The sequence below is a fragment of the Melanotaenia boesemani genome, chromosome 16 (assembly GCF_017639745.1).
Source record: "Melanotaenia boesemani isolate fMelBoe1 chromosome 16, fMelBoe1.pri, whole genome shotgun sequence".
Taxonomy (NCBI): domain Eukaryota; kingdom Metazoa; phylum Chordata; class Actinopteri; order Atheriniformes; family Melanotaeniidae; genus Melanotaenia; species Melanotaenia boesemani.
The window spans coordinates 10,317,939-10,333,754 of NC_055697.1; the positions used below are offsets into that span (position 1 = coordinate 10,317,939).

General features: G+C 40.6%; 1 protein-coding gene across 1 annotated transcript in view; it reads left to right on the forward strand.

Annotated features, from left to right (window-relative positions):
- wdr11 (WD repeat domain 11) overlaps positions 1-11,857 on the forward strand; it is a 71,611-nt gene extending 59,754 nt beyond the window's left edge. The window contains exons 23-29 of the mRNA XM_042010327.1: positions 2,077-2,257; positions 5,361-5,456; positions 6,063-6,228; positions 6,538-6,635; positions 6,902-7,047; positions 7,662-7,741; positions 9,910-11,857. Of these exons, the coding sequence (XP_041866261.1) occupies positions 2,077-2,257; positions 5,361-5,456; positions 6,063-6,228; positions 6,538-6,635; positions 6,902-7,047; positions 7,662-7,741; positions 9,910-10,112 (970 nt within the window). The 3' untranslated portion in view covers positions 10,113-11,857. The remainder of the gene's footprint in view (positions 1-2,076; positions 2,258-5,360; positions 5,457-6,062; positions 6,229-6,537; positions 6,636-6,901; positions 7,048-7,661; positions 7,742-9,909) is intronic.
- Positions 11,858-15,816: the final 3,959 nt, after the last annotated feature.

Below are 15,816 nucleotides of genomic sequence, written 5' to 3' on the forward strand. Positions count from 1 at the left end.
TTTGCATCCTGTTATTAAAGCTACTATTTATCCAGAAACTCAAAAAGCACCCAATCTTTATATATATACAGTCATATGCAAAAGTTTGGGCACCCCTGATCATTTTCAAGATTATTCTTAATAAAACATTGGTTGTTTGGATCATCAATTGCAGTTAAATATATCATATAGCAGACAAACACAGCGATATTTGAGAAGTGAAATGAAGTTTATCGGATTTACAGAAAATGTGCAATAATTACTTAAATGAAAATACGCAGGTGCATAAATTTGGGCACCCTTGTTGTTATGTTGATTTGAATACCTTTAGCCATAATTATTGGAGCACAAAATTTGTTTTGTAAGCTCATTGACCCTTGACCTACATACACAGGTGAAGCCAATCATCAGAAGGGGTATTTAAGGTGGCCAATTTCAAGTTTTTCTCCTCTTTGCATCCTCTCTGAAGAGTGACAACATGGGAACCTCAAAACAGCTGTCAGACGACCTGAAAACAAAAATTGTTCAACATCATGATTTAGGTGAAGGATACAAAAAGCTTGCTAAGAGATTCCAGGTGTCAATTTCCACTGTGAGGAACATAGTGAGAAAATGGAAGACCACAGACACAGTTCAAGCAAAGGCCCGGAGTGGCAGGCCCAGAAAAATCTCAGATAGGCAGAGGCGAAGGATGGTGAGAACAATCAAACTCAATCCACAGACCAGCTCCAAAGACCTACAACATGACCTGGCTGCAGATGGTGTCACTGTGCATCGTTCGACCATTCAACGCACTTTGCACAAGGAGATGCTGTATGGGAGAGTAATGAGGAAGAAGTCTTTTCTGCGCACATGCCACAAAAAGAGTTGCTTAAGGTATGCTCAAGCACATTTGGACAAGCCAGCTTCATTTTGGAATAAGGTGCTGTGGACTGATGAAACAAAAATGGAGTTGTTTGGACATAACAAGGGGCGGTATGCATGGCGAGAAAAGAACACAGCATTCCAAGACAAACACTTACTGCCCACAGTAAAATTTGGTGGCGGTACCATCATGCTGTGGGGCTGTGTGGCCAGTTCAGGTACTGGCAATCTTGTTAAAGTTGAAGGTCGGATGGATTCTACCCAGTATCAGCAGATTCTTACAAACAATGTTCAAGAATCAGTCACAAAGTTGAAGCTGCGCCGGGGCTGGATACTTCAACAAGACAATGACCCTAAACACTGCTCAAAATCTACAAAGGCATTCATGCAGAGGAACAAGTACAATGTTCTCGAATGGCCATCTCAGTCCCCAGACCTGTATATTATTGAAAATCTGTGGTGTGATTTAAAGCAGGCTGTCCATGCTCGGAAGCCATCAAATCTGACTGAACTGGAGATGTTTTGCAAAGAAGAATGGTCCAAAATACCTTCAACCAGAATCCAGGCACTTATTGGAGGTTATAGGAAGCGATTGGAGGCTGTCATTTCTGCAAAAGGAGGATCTACTAAATATTGATGACATGTTTCTGTTGGGGTGCCCAAATTTATGCACCTGCCATTATTTGTTTAATTAATTATTGCACACTTTCTGTAAATCCAATAAACTTCATTTCACTTCTCCAATATCGCTGTGTTTGTCTGCTATATGATATATTTAACTGAAATTGATGATCCAAACAACCAGTGATTTATAAAGAAGAATCTTGAAAATGATCAGGGGTGCCCAAACTTTTGCATATGACTGTATATATATATATATATATATTTTGGCCATATTTCCACAAAACTCATGAAGATGTCTCTGCATCTGGCTGCCCAGGCTCCCATGCCATTGTTAATGTCGCTAGGTAACCTAGCAACAGCTGTGTGCCTGTGCAGTTATATTAGAGGAGGCTGAGGGGAGTAACCAATTCAAGAAAAAGCAGCAAGAGGAGGAGGGGAGCTTACTGAAAGAGCGAGGCGTGGGCTGGAGGATACGGGAACTATGGTCATTAGTGAGCGTACTACTAAGAAAGCCATGTGGCATATGAGACTGCACAGTATGACTAATTACTCCAAGGAGAACATCCTCCTCTCCAAATCTAGCTAATACATTGTTGTGGTAAACTTCAGGCTGTTCGGGGACGAGTCTGACCTTCACTTCTGGACAGTGGCCTCCCATTACCTCCAGTCATTTGCACAGGCTCGTCAGCTAAGTGTGACCACTGCAGAGGGAAGTGAAGGAACCCAACCATCCCCTCAGAACCACCTGGACATCTGCCATGACATCTTATGTGAGAGTTCTTACTTCCAGGTCAGTAAAGCAACTCTTTCTTTAATGAGCATAGAAAATATATAAACAAATAAATCCATCTATGATCCCAATATTGAATATATAAAAAAAAAATCCCATCAGGAGTCCAAAGCCAGAACCTACACAAACAAACACAACCAGTCCTTTGTCATTCATAATGTTTATGTCATTACAATCACTCAAATCATCTCTTATGACATTGTGTATCGCCTCATTTTGGTTGTGTTACTGAGGTCTACTTTACAAGGAAGGCAAAAAGCTATTTCAAACCTTTGAGGTCAAACCTATTTCTCATTTCTATTCCTTACAACATTTAATTCCCCATCGAGTGATCCTAGCCTTCACTTGGACGTATGGATTAATAAAGAAAGATCTGTCTCTTGTTTCGACAGTTTTTAAATCAATACATGTTGCTGATGACAAAGCTAAACCAGTGTCCAAGGCCGTTATATAGAATACTCGCTTTATCAAAGTCATTTGTTCTTTAAAGTTTTGGAAAAGTTCCTTGAGAGCATGCACATTAAAGGTTTCCATCTTTGCTTTTCTAATTTTGTGGTGGCACTGTGGAGTCTACTTAGATGCAGTGTTGTGTAAAAATCTTAATTTGTACTTTGTTCCTTTATACTTTGCTTCCAAGCTGCCCAACTTTCTTATAATCATTTAAAGTCGTCTTGCAGACCAGTTGTCCAGGCTTTCTGACTATCTTTCCAAGTTTCTCTGTGGACATTGGTTGCTTTTTCACTCAATTACAGTCCAGTCTTCGTACTGACCATTTTCAAAGAAATGTGTTTGTTTATCCACATAAGGCTGACCAATGAATAACTCATGGATAAAAAGGCACTTACCTCAACCAGTGTTGACTGAACCAGTGTTGTGTTGCCAAAGAACATTTTCATATTGTCCCTTCAGGCACTTTACTATTAGTGTGCAACAAAAGACATAATTTGTTCACATTTCATTAAGTGCATCTATTAAAAAAGCCAAATATTACACAGTGTTACAAGCATGACATTGTATTTTGTTAATTTACTCATTTGTTTATTGTATTTATATTTAAATGGCTTTGTGAGTGATTCCCACAGAGTTGATAGTTGAAAACGTCCCATATGTTTCTATACCGTGTCCTTAAAATTTAAGGAAACTGGACAGTGAAGGACAACAGAATTAGCAGACCTAAAAGACATGCACAGCAGACAAAGAGTATCTGAAAGTAAAGTACTTGAGAAATAGAAAAGAAATCCAGCAAATACATGATGCAGGACTGAAGTACATTTCTAAGCTTCATCAGAAATGGTCTCCGTGGAAGGGTGGATGTCAATAAACCATTAAAGAAACAAAATTGGGGAAAAAAGGCTGAGGTATGCCCAATTAGACAAGTACTAGACTGAAAATCAGTGGCACCAGGTCTCATGTAGTAAAGAACTCTTCTCTTCTGACTTCAACATTCATTGTTGAAACAGAGTGGGATTATTGTTAGAGAGAACAGAGCAAAAGTAAGCTAAAAAAAAAAACAAAAAAAGAGATTTGAAATATGCTTCAAGAAGCCTGGAGTGCTATTCCTGAAGACTTCTAAAATAAATTAGAAGAAAATTTGTACAGGAGTGTTGTGACTGTGTTTAACAATAAAGATGCTCAAACCAAATATTGACTTTTAAGCCACAACTATGGCCTCACTTTGGCACTAACAAAGGCTACTTCAGCATCCATCTTGCATCCTGTTTCTTCTCTGAGATCTCTCCAGCCAGTAAACGTCAGTCCAACGTTGACTCTTGTCTTGTGTCTTGCTTGGTTACTTTTAGTCTTTCGTTTCATTGCTTCCTCTTATAATTTCCTCCTGCATTTCTTTGCTAAATCAGCCATGTGTTGATATCCAGATGTTGGCATGTGATGCTGTGTGGTGAAGTAAAGCCCAGCTGCCATGTGATGCCCCAGGCTGGAAAAGTGGTTTCTCAGCCCTAGGACGCTTCAGGGCAACAACAGTTCCCGAAATGTGCATAATGAATGTCAGTGGGCCTTTAAAATGAGTCAGAAATACCTTTTTAAGGTCATAATCATATGTGATATGTCATTTAAATTTTTTTTGTCCCCATTTTCTGTTAATATATGCAAGGTAGCAGAAGAAAGGAAGAATATGATTAGTCACTCAGGATGTGCTTTTCCTTAGCATGAAGGTTTCAATTTGCAGAGTGTAAACGGACTGTCTCATTTCAGCTCGAAGAAGTCCAATTAAAAAGTCTCAAATAAGCATCTTTTTTTTCCTTTTTTTTTGTGCTTTTTCTGCTTTTTCAGAGATTACCCTGCGTTCTGTTTTTGTGAAAGTTGTACAGCCTGTTAATGAGGACCCATGCAGTGATCACAAAGTTACGACTTCTAAGAAGCTACCCCGACATTCTGCAGCAACATTTAGCTCCTGCGGTCATAAAACGGCTTTAGTGGCAGTAGCCTGACTGTAATGACTAATGTCCATGGCTTCAATATAGAGCGCACAGTTCTGAAGTTACTAATCTCATTTGGTGTCTCTGCATGGATTTATACCGACGGCTGTAACTTGATGTAAAATTCATCATTACAATGTGCAAAAAAAGAAAAAAAAGTTTGTGTGATAAATTTAGACTGAAAACTGTGCACACAGACATCCAGTGTAAGTCATACTTTCTGGCACTAGTTCTTTATAAAACCATAATTCTTTGAAACAGTTGTTTTTACAGTTCATGCTGATCAATTCCTGACTAAAAAGTAAAAAAAAAAGAAAAAAAAATTGGAGCATCAGGGAGCATGTAATGAAATAATGAGGAAACAGCCACCAGTAATAAAAGGCAGTGTAGGAGGCATGAGAGAGCCTCTTGAATTTTTTAAACACTTTATAATTACACTCTCCATCTCTGGAGTCTATATTCCTGTAATTGTTCTCCCTTCTCTCCCTCTTTCTCTCTCCCTTTTTTTGTTCCTCATCACTCATAGAGTTGTATTATCTGCGTGCACTGATACATTTCTTCACTGTGCCTTTTCCACACAAGGTTTGAACATTGATCTTTGGATGGAGTTTGTAATACAAGTCAAAAGCATTGCACTAACTTTATTCTCCATCTTCACTGCTTAACAGAAATTCCAGTTGGATCGGGTTCACTTGCAGGAGGTGAAGCGTTCCAGTTATGAACACACCAAGAAATGTGCTGACCAGCTCCTCCTGCTGGGTCAGGTAAGCACTACACCATCCCATAATCTGCATGGGTGCTAACCACTTATTCCACATGGAAGTAGAGTCTCACCTTCCCGCTCAGATGTTTTAAATTTCAGAAATCTAACACAGCTTAGACATTTATTATCTATTTGTTTTGATGTTGGCATTCTGCAACATCTGATTGGATGAGGTCACTTTCTTTTTCACACATAGCCTTACTTACCTTTACGCTCTGTAACCATGCACACATGGATGTAGTCATAATCCTAAATGGATCCTTTCACTTCTGAGGACAATGAGTGCTGCTTCCTTCCTCCCCTGAACATCACCCTGTGGGGACTGGCATCCCCTCTCTCCTCTCTCAATGTCACCGGTCTTACTGTAATCACAGGCTGCAATCAGGAGGCTGGTGATGCAGTCATCCAACACTCAGACACACAGAGGCCAGCCTGTGCCGACCCCAGCATGAGACTGAGCCTTCATCTACACTAGATGAAAAGTGTGATAATGAACATAATTTCCCCTCTTAGTTCTGCTCTCGTATCGGTTACCTGCGGGTGATGTTAGTGCCTTGTTTCTGCTGCCTCAGTCATCACGCTGTCTTCCCTTTGTTGTGGCTCTCAGACCGACAGGGCGGTGCAATTACTGCTGGAGACCAGTGCAGACAACTCCAGCTACTACTGTGATTCACTCAAGGCCTGCCTAGTGACGACCATCACCTCCTCAGGCCCCTCACAGTCCACAATCAAACTTGTGGCCACCAACATGATTGCGAATGGCAAGCTCGCAGGTAGCGTTTCTGTATGGCTGTTAGCACATAGCAACCTTCTGTTCCCATGAGAAAATTAGAAGTAATAATCACTGTGTGGGTGTTTGTAACCTCAGCATATCTGGTCATTTATTTAATAAGGACAACAGCAGTAAAAGATTCTGTTTTTCATCATTTTAAATGAAAATAGACCTGATCTTGTTTTCTTGGAATCAATCCAAATGATACAACTAGCGTATGAACAAATCTTCTCACTGCTTTCTGGGAATTTATATATAATTCCTCCATCTCACACATGCATATAATGTGTCTACTTTTGCTCTTTTTCAGAGGGAGTTCAGTTGTTGTGTTTAATTGACAAGGCAGCCGATGCCTGCCGATACCTGCAGACCTACGGGGAGTGGAACCGAGCCGCATGGCTGGCTAAGGTAACTCAGCATGACGACATCCATCAACAGGAAGCATCAGATACTCCAAAGTGCTTGGACTGTCTGCGAGGCTCTAAGTGTTGGGTGTTAAGATTGCAGAAGACATGAGAGTCAGCTATTGGTATATTTGATTTTAGAATTCCAAGTAGCATCAAGAGTCCAAATTCATGTGGAAATCCCCAAGAAGGTCACACCTGCAAGCAGCTAGACTATTTTTATACCATTCATGCAAGTTCCTCCCTCAGACAGCGTTTTGTGGCTTCCAGGTGCGGCTGAATCCAGCAGAGAGCTCAGACGTGCTAAAGCGCTGGGCAGAACATCTGTGCTCCGCACAGGTCAACCAGAAATCCAAAGCCATCCTCGTGCTGCTTTCCCTTGGCTGCTTTTACAAAGTAGGAGAAATGTTGCACAGGTAAGAACCAGCCAAACACCAGTGCTCGTCTGCAGAGATTTACTGTTTGTAAACCCTTTAGAATTTACTCTTTCTGATTTTAAACATTCCTAAATTTCCATTTACTTAAATGTTTTTATGAGTTTCATTTCAATGAAGCTTTTTTGTATTTTTATTTAGATATTCATGAATTTTAGAGTACAAAAAGACATAACTCGACTTACCATGTTTTACATAATTTCTATCAATACAAATCCATGAATGCAAAAATCCAGTCTTAAATTTAATTCTCTTTTTTAACAGGAGACATATTCACCCTGTGATTTAAAAACCCTCTCCCTGTCCTCTTTTTTTCCCCTGAGTGTTGAAGGGTACATCTCAGAGTTTGGGATGGACTGACCCTGTGTCTCTTACCTTAGCATCGATCTGCTGATCCTCACTCTTGACAGCTCTTGTTCTGAGATGCCCCTGGCAGCAAAAAGCTCTCACAGCGAATTAGAAAGTCATCAGGGCAACAGGGTTGATGTATGCTTCGGGAACACAGACATGAAGGCAAGGATGATGCTGGTTCCTGGCAGTGGTTCTAACCTCCTCCTGTCCATGTCTTTCTTTTCTTGTCTCCATTTCCTGGCCAGTATGAGGCACTTTGATCGTGCCGCCCTCTTCATCGAAGCTTGTCTGAAGTATGGGGTGATGGAGGCCAACGACACTTCAAATATCCTTTTTAAAAACCCATTATTGTAATCTGAGGGCCATTTATAATCAGAGCTGGCTCTGCTGCCGAGTCTCCATTTCTGTTGCAGACGTGCATCTGATACCAGGGAGCTTTTCCTCCATGTTGCTCACTTTAAATGTTCACACTCCCAGTGGCCATTGACACAGTGAGTTTAGGCAGAGAACCTAGATGAAGTCTTTTCTACTTCAGCACATTGTGTTTATTTTACATTTATTCATTTCTGTATTTCTTTGATGTCTGGTAATTAGATGGGCTTTTCTTGCCGTTCTGAACCAGACAGAAACTTTCATCACAGAAAGGTGATGAGTCAGCTGCAGAACTAGGTTCAAAACAGCCACCTTATTATTATCATCCTAGCAAAGATATATAGAAATAAATACATCTGGAAATAAATAAACATACCAATAATTAAATGCATATAGAAAAATATAAATAATGTCAAAGAAGAACATGTTAAATCAAATAAAGATACAAATTGGTTAATTATTAAAAAATGAATAAATGCAGAAGCACATAAATATAGAAAGAAATAAATGCATACAAACATAAAACTGTGAAAAAAAATATACTGAATTCTTTTTCAATCTCTTTATTTAATCATATATTTCTAAACATGCACTAGTTTGTTTGTTGACTTGTTCATTTATTTATTGCATTTTATCCTCTATTGATTTCTACATTACACTCTCAGCTGAGGGTAAAATTATTGAGCCTTCTCATCTTTATCTCGTCTCAACTCAAAATTCAAGTCATGCTGCCACGAACTGTAGCTTGGAAGTAAAAACTCTGCTCGTACTTTTTCCTTTGAAGCTCATTAGCTGCACCAACAGTTGCTCCACAATTACTAAAATAAACTTCCCCCAGCTTTTAAACTAAAATAGAGGAACATAGTGACAGCGATGCCGAGAGTTTATGAAATGTGAGGAATTACAGATGGATTTTTTTTGTGTATTTTCAGTTTTGTGATGCAGTTATTTAACAAAATGGGCCACTTCACATGAGACTGTGCCTAAAAGAGGGATCAGTACCACCTGTCCTTGGCCATCTGCAGATAAGAAAATCTACATACCTCAGAAAAGAACTGCAAGTCAAGTATTTTATTGTTAGCCCTGTGTTTATGTAGGATAAGTTAAGTTTGCTGTGTGTACTAGTGTTAGCTTTCAGGCTGTATCATATGGTAATAATGGGTTTCAAGGGTTATTGAGCGCTACTGTTAGCTCTCAACACTAGCACCCATTCGGCAGTACCTGCAGAAGAGAGGGTGAGAGAGAACTGAGGAAAAGGAACTTTTGTACTCTTTCTGTGTTATTTTGACTAAAGCATGTTGCAGAAATGCAACAATATGAGGAAGTACTGTCAGCTTGCATAAAAAAAGTTTGTTTACAATGCAGTGAATTTTCAGTGAATTTTCCCTGTTTATTGCTGGTCTTCTGTTTGACTCATTTAAATCAAAGGGTAAGCTGTATTAATTTGTCCCACTGTTGAATTTAATCAACACACCATAACAAGATTGTCCTTTTGTTGCATACTATTTATTTGTCCTAAGTAGTTGTTTCTCAGATGCTAATTTAATGCAAATGACCTTCAACGACTGTTATATTATCCAGTCATTTTAATCTCATACATTTTGTGTAACTAATTATGTGACAACAAGCTGAAAAAAAGGCTGAGGTTGACTTTAAAAGTATCTATTATGAAAATAAGCAGGACCAGGCCAAATTCACAGTGACAGTAACATCAAGTAGCATTTTGTTTAAAAAAAAAACTCTCCCTTAGAGGTATTATGGTCTTTTATTACATCTTTGCAGAACTATTTGATTACAGGTGCTTGACAAATTTATCAATAAAGCAATCAGGCCAAGGCACAAACAGTCAGTCAGTTAATCTTCACCAGCACCGACGCAAACCAGTCACAAAGTGTGGAAAAGGCTGCATTGTCTGAAGACGGTACAGTCAGTGCTGCAGCTGTGCAATAAATCCCCTTTTTATGACATTTACTGCAACAGAATCGACGATTCAACAGCTTTTTTTTTTTTTTTAATTATTAATTTTAAATAATTATAAATCCAGAAGCAGTGCAGAAACTTGAGGCAGAGTGTTTTTATTCCACGCTGAAACAATGAGTTCTCCTTGACCTGCATGTGCACATAAACTCATCGAGGCTGCATTTTTGGAATATGCGCGGCTGCTACGCTCTCTTGGCCTGCGGGAGGGCGCCGCTCTTTGGGCGTCGCGGGCCGGCAGCGCTGGGGAGCAGCTGATGGAGGAGCTGTTCCAAGGAGAGGGAGGTGGGCCGGACGCCACTGTCGGCGAAGAGGAAGTGGAGCTGGGGCAGGAGAGCACCGAGTGATCTCCAAAAATAAAGGTTTATTACGGGGTCTGGGATTCAGTCTGACTTTAACAACCCAACCATCATATACGAACTGTCAGCATCCAGGAGAGTCATTATCATCTTCATCTTCTTCACATCAGCAGAACAGAACAGATTTCAGGTGGTAATTCCGTTTGCGTTTGTTACTGGAGACTACCTGTGGTTGACATTTTTATGTGTGTGTGGTGTAGAACCAGTGCGAGTTTGTGCTCATGTGTAAATGCATGTAACATCAAAAGAAACACTTTGTTTCCTCCTTTCATGGACAAATTGCCACCACCTTTATATCAGTCTCCGTTGGTTAATAAATTTGAATTCTTTGATTTTTCTTTTTAAACGGTTACTAGTTGAGCCTTGTTTTGTGTGCCTGTATGAATAACTTGAAAGTACTGTTGTAGCTGTACACATTTAATTTGCCTTACTGTTGAGATGAAAAACAACCTGATGTATTTATCCCCAAATAATCAGCTTCCTGGTACATTTTAAATGGCTTCTTAATGACTGAATTCCAAGATTAGATTTTTGCACTTTTGAGTTCACCAAAAACACTTTATTTGTGTTAAAAACATGTTTAACAATCTGTGAGATTCATAGTACATTAGACATTTAATCCACAACAGGTAGTGTAGCCTGCTGCTCAAAGCTCTGCAAGCTGTAACTGCTGAATGGTGTCAAATTATATAACTAGGCCACTGTGCGCTTATTAGCCACTTAACACTGTATTATCTCTCTTCAGAGAGAAGGGAGAAGAATATGAGCACCTGAGTGATACCATTTAATTAGCTTACACAAGTTAAATAGATAGTTAAATAGATACTGGATGTTCATCCATTCCAATTATCCAAATGGAAATTTTAACATGCTATTTTTATGAAGACTTGCACGGAAACTTAATCTGTGGACTTTGATGTTTGTATATTGAAGTTAAGTGTGTGTGATAGAAAAAGAGCTATCTAAACGAGACCTCTGATTCATGTAAAAATCTGTGCTGCTCCTACTGTTGCTCACAACAATCATACGAAACCCAACATGCTGAAATGGTTGACACTAGCAGGCGCCCGTCCTTTAGCTCTGCTTTTGCCTTCGTTTTTACAAGGTAAACATATCCACACCACCGAGAACATCTGGAAAAGCAAAGCAAAGGGGTTTAGTGAGTGTGTGTTTAATTGCCTTGTAGTGTGTTAAGTTGTCCTGAAACGAGACGGTAACTCCATCCTTGGGCACTTTTTCATGTTGTTGTGTTTCGTAAACATTTCATTGCTGTTTCTCTTCTGTGTTACAATAAAAAAAAAAAAAAGATAAAAGAAAGGCAGTGTAACTATGGCAACACATGCCTATTTTAGGGGACTTTGTGTTGTTTCTGTATGTATCCTTTTCACATAGCCCCACTAAGAGTAGGATCTCATAGAGTCATCCAACCCAGCAGAGGAGCTACTTAACGCTGCGTCCTCCAGAAGCAACGCGTTCTGCCTCTTGATGATTGGCTTCAGTTTGATTCATGTACACAGTTTGTTTTTTGTTTTTTTCAAAAGTTTAAAAACCAGGCATGTAGAAATGTCTTTATATGTTTTCTTAAATTAATCATCAGAATTGTGCTGGAGTTTATCTTTTTTTTCCCCCATTGTTCATTGTTTACACAGTGATTCCCATTGACTTAAGCTGTATTACAAAAGAAAATTATATGTATATATGGTTGCCAATAAATGCAGATGTCATTAACTTTATGTACTTGGTGTTTGTTTCCAATCTGAAGCTCATCATGACACAAGAGGGCGCTCTTGTCACTTAATAAGAGGCAAAGGCTCCATGGGGCTTTGCTGTGTAATTTGCAGACACTTTGAAAAAGATTTGTTTTATTAATTGTTCTTTTTAATGCTCCTCTTTTGATTCCAACCCAGGTAGACTGAATTTGAATGTTCATTCATTTATCAAACTGTCCCAAAAGTGAATTAGTCCCTGCATGAGCCACTTCCGCAATTAATTACTTCTTTTCTTCTCAGGAGGAGGGCCAACAGCTGGCTTCAGCTTGCTGCCCAGGTCTAACCGTTTTCACTCCTTTCACCATCTCAGATTTATTCATTGACATGTATTCTGCTTCTTGTCTCTCCGCTGCACAAAGATCATCACAAAGAGAAGAAAAACAGTCTGGAACACACAGTCCTCACAAATGGCTTGCTTGTGTTCTTTTAATGGCCTGATGAATAACTGCCGGGGAGCCGTTATAGCCAGGTCATCAGTATTCAGGCCCTCACGACAGGTTTTCTACTCCCTGCCACTGCTTATACACTCACTACCACCCAGCTTGCTCTGATGGCTGCTCCCATCCAGCAACCCTTACTTTATACTCCTTTTTCCACCTTAAATGTGCTTTACTCTTTCTTTTCTATCCCTTTTCTGCTGTTTAACACCAAAAGAAAACCTGGCTGGCCCACACTCTCACTGCACCACCTCCACTAATTTCCTGAAAGACTTGTTTCCATCTGCTTTCACCTCTCAGTGCCTGCCTCCTCCTGAAATAAGATTCAAAGCGGTGTCAGAAACACAAGATTAAGTAGGCTAAGAGCCAGAGCTGTGAGGAGCACTTATGTTGGTTCGGCAGATGGAAATCACTGGCCTTCACTGTTTTACGCACAGGGCAGGAATTAACAGCCGCCTCCACATCAATCCTATACCGTATTCTTGGTGTTGGGCTTTACAAGTGGCCATTGAACCGGGCCGCTGTGTGCAGCAAGCAGAGGCAAAGCCAACACTGCGCCGTCTGTGCGGTATAGACAAGTGAAGCAGAGCAGGTCACTCAGTTCCCACGAGCGTGTTCTGCTCTGCTGCTGACAGATAGCTTTATCCAGGGAGGGCAGGTCCACGCCTGCTCACACAACTTACAAAAAACCCCACTGCCTCTTCCTCGCCATTTTCCTGAGATATTTTACAGTTTTTTCCACTCTTCAACTCAGGGTTACTACACAGTTCATCACTCATTTTCTCTGTAATTATCTCACCTTCCTTTGTTTTCATAACATCCTCCCCAGGTGTTTTTGAAAATCTTTTTGGCAGCTCCTGCCCCAGGTGGTGAAATAATTTGGGGCCAAGTGGATGCTGCATTTTTCCCCTTTGAAAATAGTGCAGCATTAAACTGTCAAGCTTTCCTTATAGTTGCATCCTACTGTAATTTCTCCACACTTTTCACAGCTTGTTGATTCCAGTCCGCTGCACAGGAAACCAGAGCTACATATGGGGGTCATATCTGTTTCTCTCACACACGCATCATCACTCATCTTCACCCACATCTGGGGGGTATCAGTTTACATCAGGGGGAGCCAGAGACCTGATCTCATCTGACATCTACAGCCAGTCACTCTGATTGGTTAGACATGACTTCCCTCCCATTTGTTTTCTTTTTTTCAACTCTACTATTCATCCAGCTCCTTCTCACCTTGACATTTCCAGCTCTGACTGCTAAGTGTGGAGCTGGAGCCCACGCTTGGAGCTCCAGGTGATGTTTATGTTGAAAGTGTTTAGGCCCCCAGCTTTATCTGATTCCATTTAGATGAATGTCACAGTGTTCAGCAGACCATGGCCATGCTTAACCACAACACCACGGTGTTCTCATTTAAGAGAGGCATGAGAAGTCAGGACGAGGGGGTTAGACGGTAACATAGGGGTACAACCGGATCTCTGGAACATTAATGCTGCATGACAAATTCTTCTTGAATCTATGGTAATGACTTGCGAACAGGATAATCTTTTAAAACACTCCTGCTATCTCGATAACAAGTCTTTTGTGGCTTGCACACGTGTGTTACAGTCGGGTCTGTTATTTATTGTTTGACAAGAAAAAGGAATCAATGAGCACATTGTGCCAGGAGCATGGAGCCGCCCTACTAATCCTGACTGAAGATCGGGAGTATATGTGTAAGAAAATGACAAATGATTCTTACTTGTCGCTGTGATCAACCTTCTTTACACTGACACACCTATCCTGCTTGGGAAGCCTACAAACTGGAAAATTACACTTATGCTCATAATAGGAAATCCATACTGCTATGTCAACAAGCCATAGAGATGTAGCTGAAAGATCTGTTGTTGACAAAGCTTAAGCCACATCCAGACTCTGTCTCTCTATGAATGTATGTTCTGAGGTGTTTATAATAAATGGACTCTGCATAAATATCCTGTTAAGGATTACCAGCAACTGAACAATAAGGTGATGAGAGAAGAGGGTTAAAGATTCATTTAACTAAACTTTAGATATATTAGAGAGGAAGCATGTGCAGGCACAAAGGAGACGGGGGGGGGGGGGGGGAGGGGGGCTCTTAGAAACAAGAGTTTTCTGTTTGACCCTGTATTTTATTTTCTGTTTAAATGGCTGGTCATAAGTAATAGAGATGCCACAGATGCCCTTGCTACAGTGAGGCCCTCCTCGGGCTAATTGCCACCATCCTTTGAGAGATTAGAGCAGGGGAAGGCAGGGATGATTATGAAGGAAATGGCCTTTTATGAGATGCTGTACACTAGGCCAGCCAGGCTCAGGGCTTGCAGAGATGGAGGGTGTTCCCTTTCATCAGCAGACAGTGGGAGCCAGGAGAGGATGTAAAGGATACCTGCACTGCAGCTGACCTATTTCCTGTACTGTAGCTTGTGCATATGTGCACGCATGTGTGTTAGTGTGAACCTGTATACAGTATGCGCCTGTGTGTCTGTGCTCACAGTATGAACGTACAGAGTTTAACTGCCCTGGTCTCCTTCCTGTGAGTGCAGTGGGACTGCGCTGCTGTTTGGGTCTCTCAGAGCTCCGTGTTTTTGTTTCAAGTCAAGCAGAGTATGTGTGTTTCCTCTCCCTGTAGTCTGACCAGACACACTGGACCTGTGTGACTGAGAGCAGCACTGAAGGGGGGGGGGGGGGGGGCTAAGCTGGAGTGGTGGGTGTTTTGCTGCAGCCCTTGCAGGCCTTCTCTCTGGGGGATAAGCACGTGCTGCGCTGCCGAGAGAGAACCAGGTTCAGGCTTATTTTTCTCCAGTGGTTTAAAAAGGAAAACATCCGCCATGCTGCTAAGCTGTGCAGGTAATCAATAACAGAGAAGACACTTCTACATTATGTAGCATTATGCAGAGCTATGAGCTTTGATTTATCGCTGTAAGTGAGGGTATTCACTTGAGATGAGCACTGCTTCCTAGCTGTATTTTATTAATTCTCATCATGTCTTGAGCTTGTAATGTGCGCAAACAATGCAAATTGTGCCAGTGCTAAAAGAAAGTGGCAGATAATTGAATAAATTTCACTGATCAGTTTTGCAGTGCTCTGAAAAGGCCATTGCATTGCTTCACAGTTTAAGGAATATTTCTCAAAGTGCAACTTTAAATCACTGCTGCAACCAGATTGTAGTAAATTTCATTCATGTTTGTACATCGGACTGTATGCTTCTGTTTTAAACAGTAGAGCAGATGTATTTGTTGTTTTTCCACTAAGGGGCAGCAGAGGTTTGGGAAACATCCATCCAAATATAACTGTAAAGTTTTTTGGACTTAAGATTCTCCATACAAGTTTCCAGATACATTACATGTAGATAATGAATAACAAAACGTGTTATTTGAGTAACACTCATGTATTCAGAGGTAACAGTTCATTCTGAGGCACCTTCTTCGGTCATATTAATGAAATTCTGCTTTAACCAGTCATTTCCATATG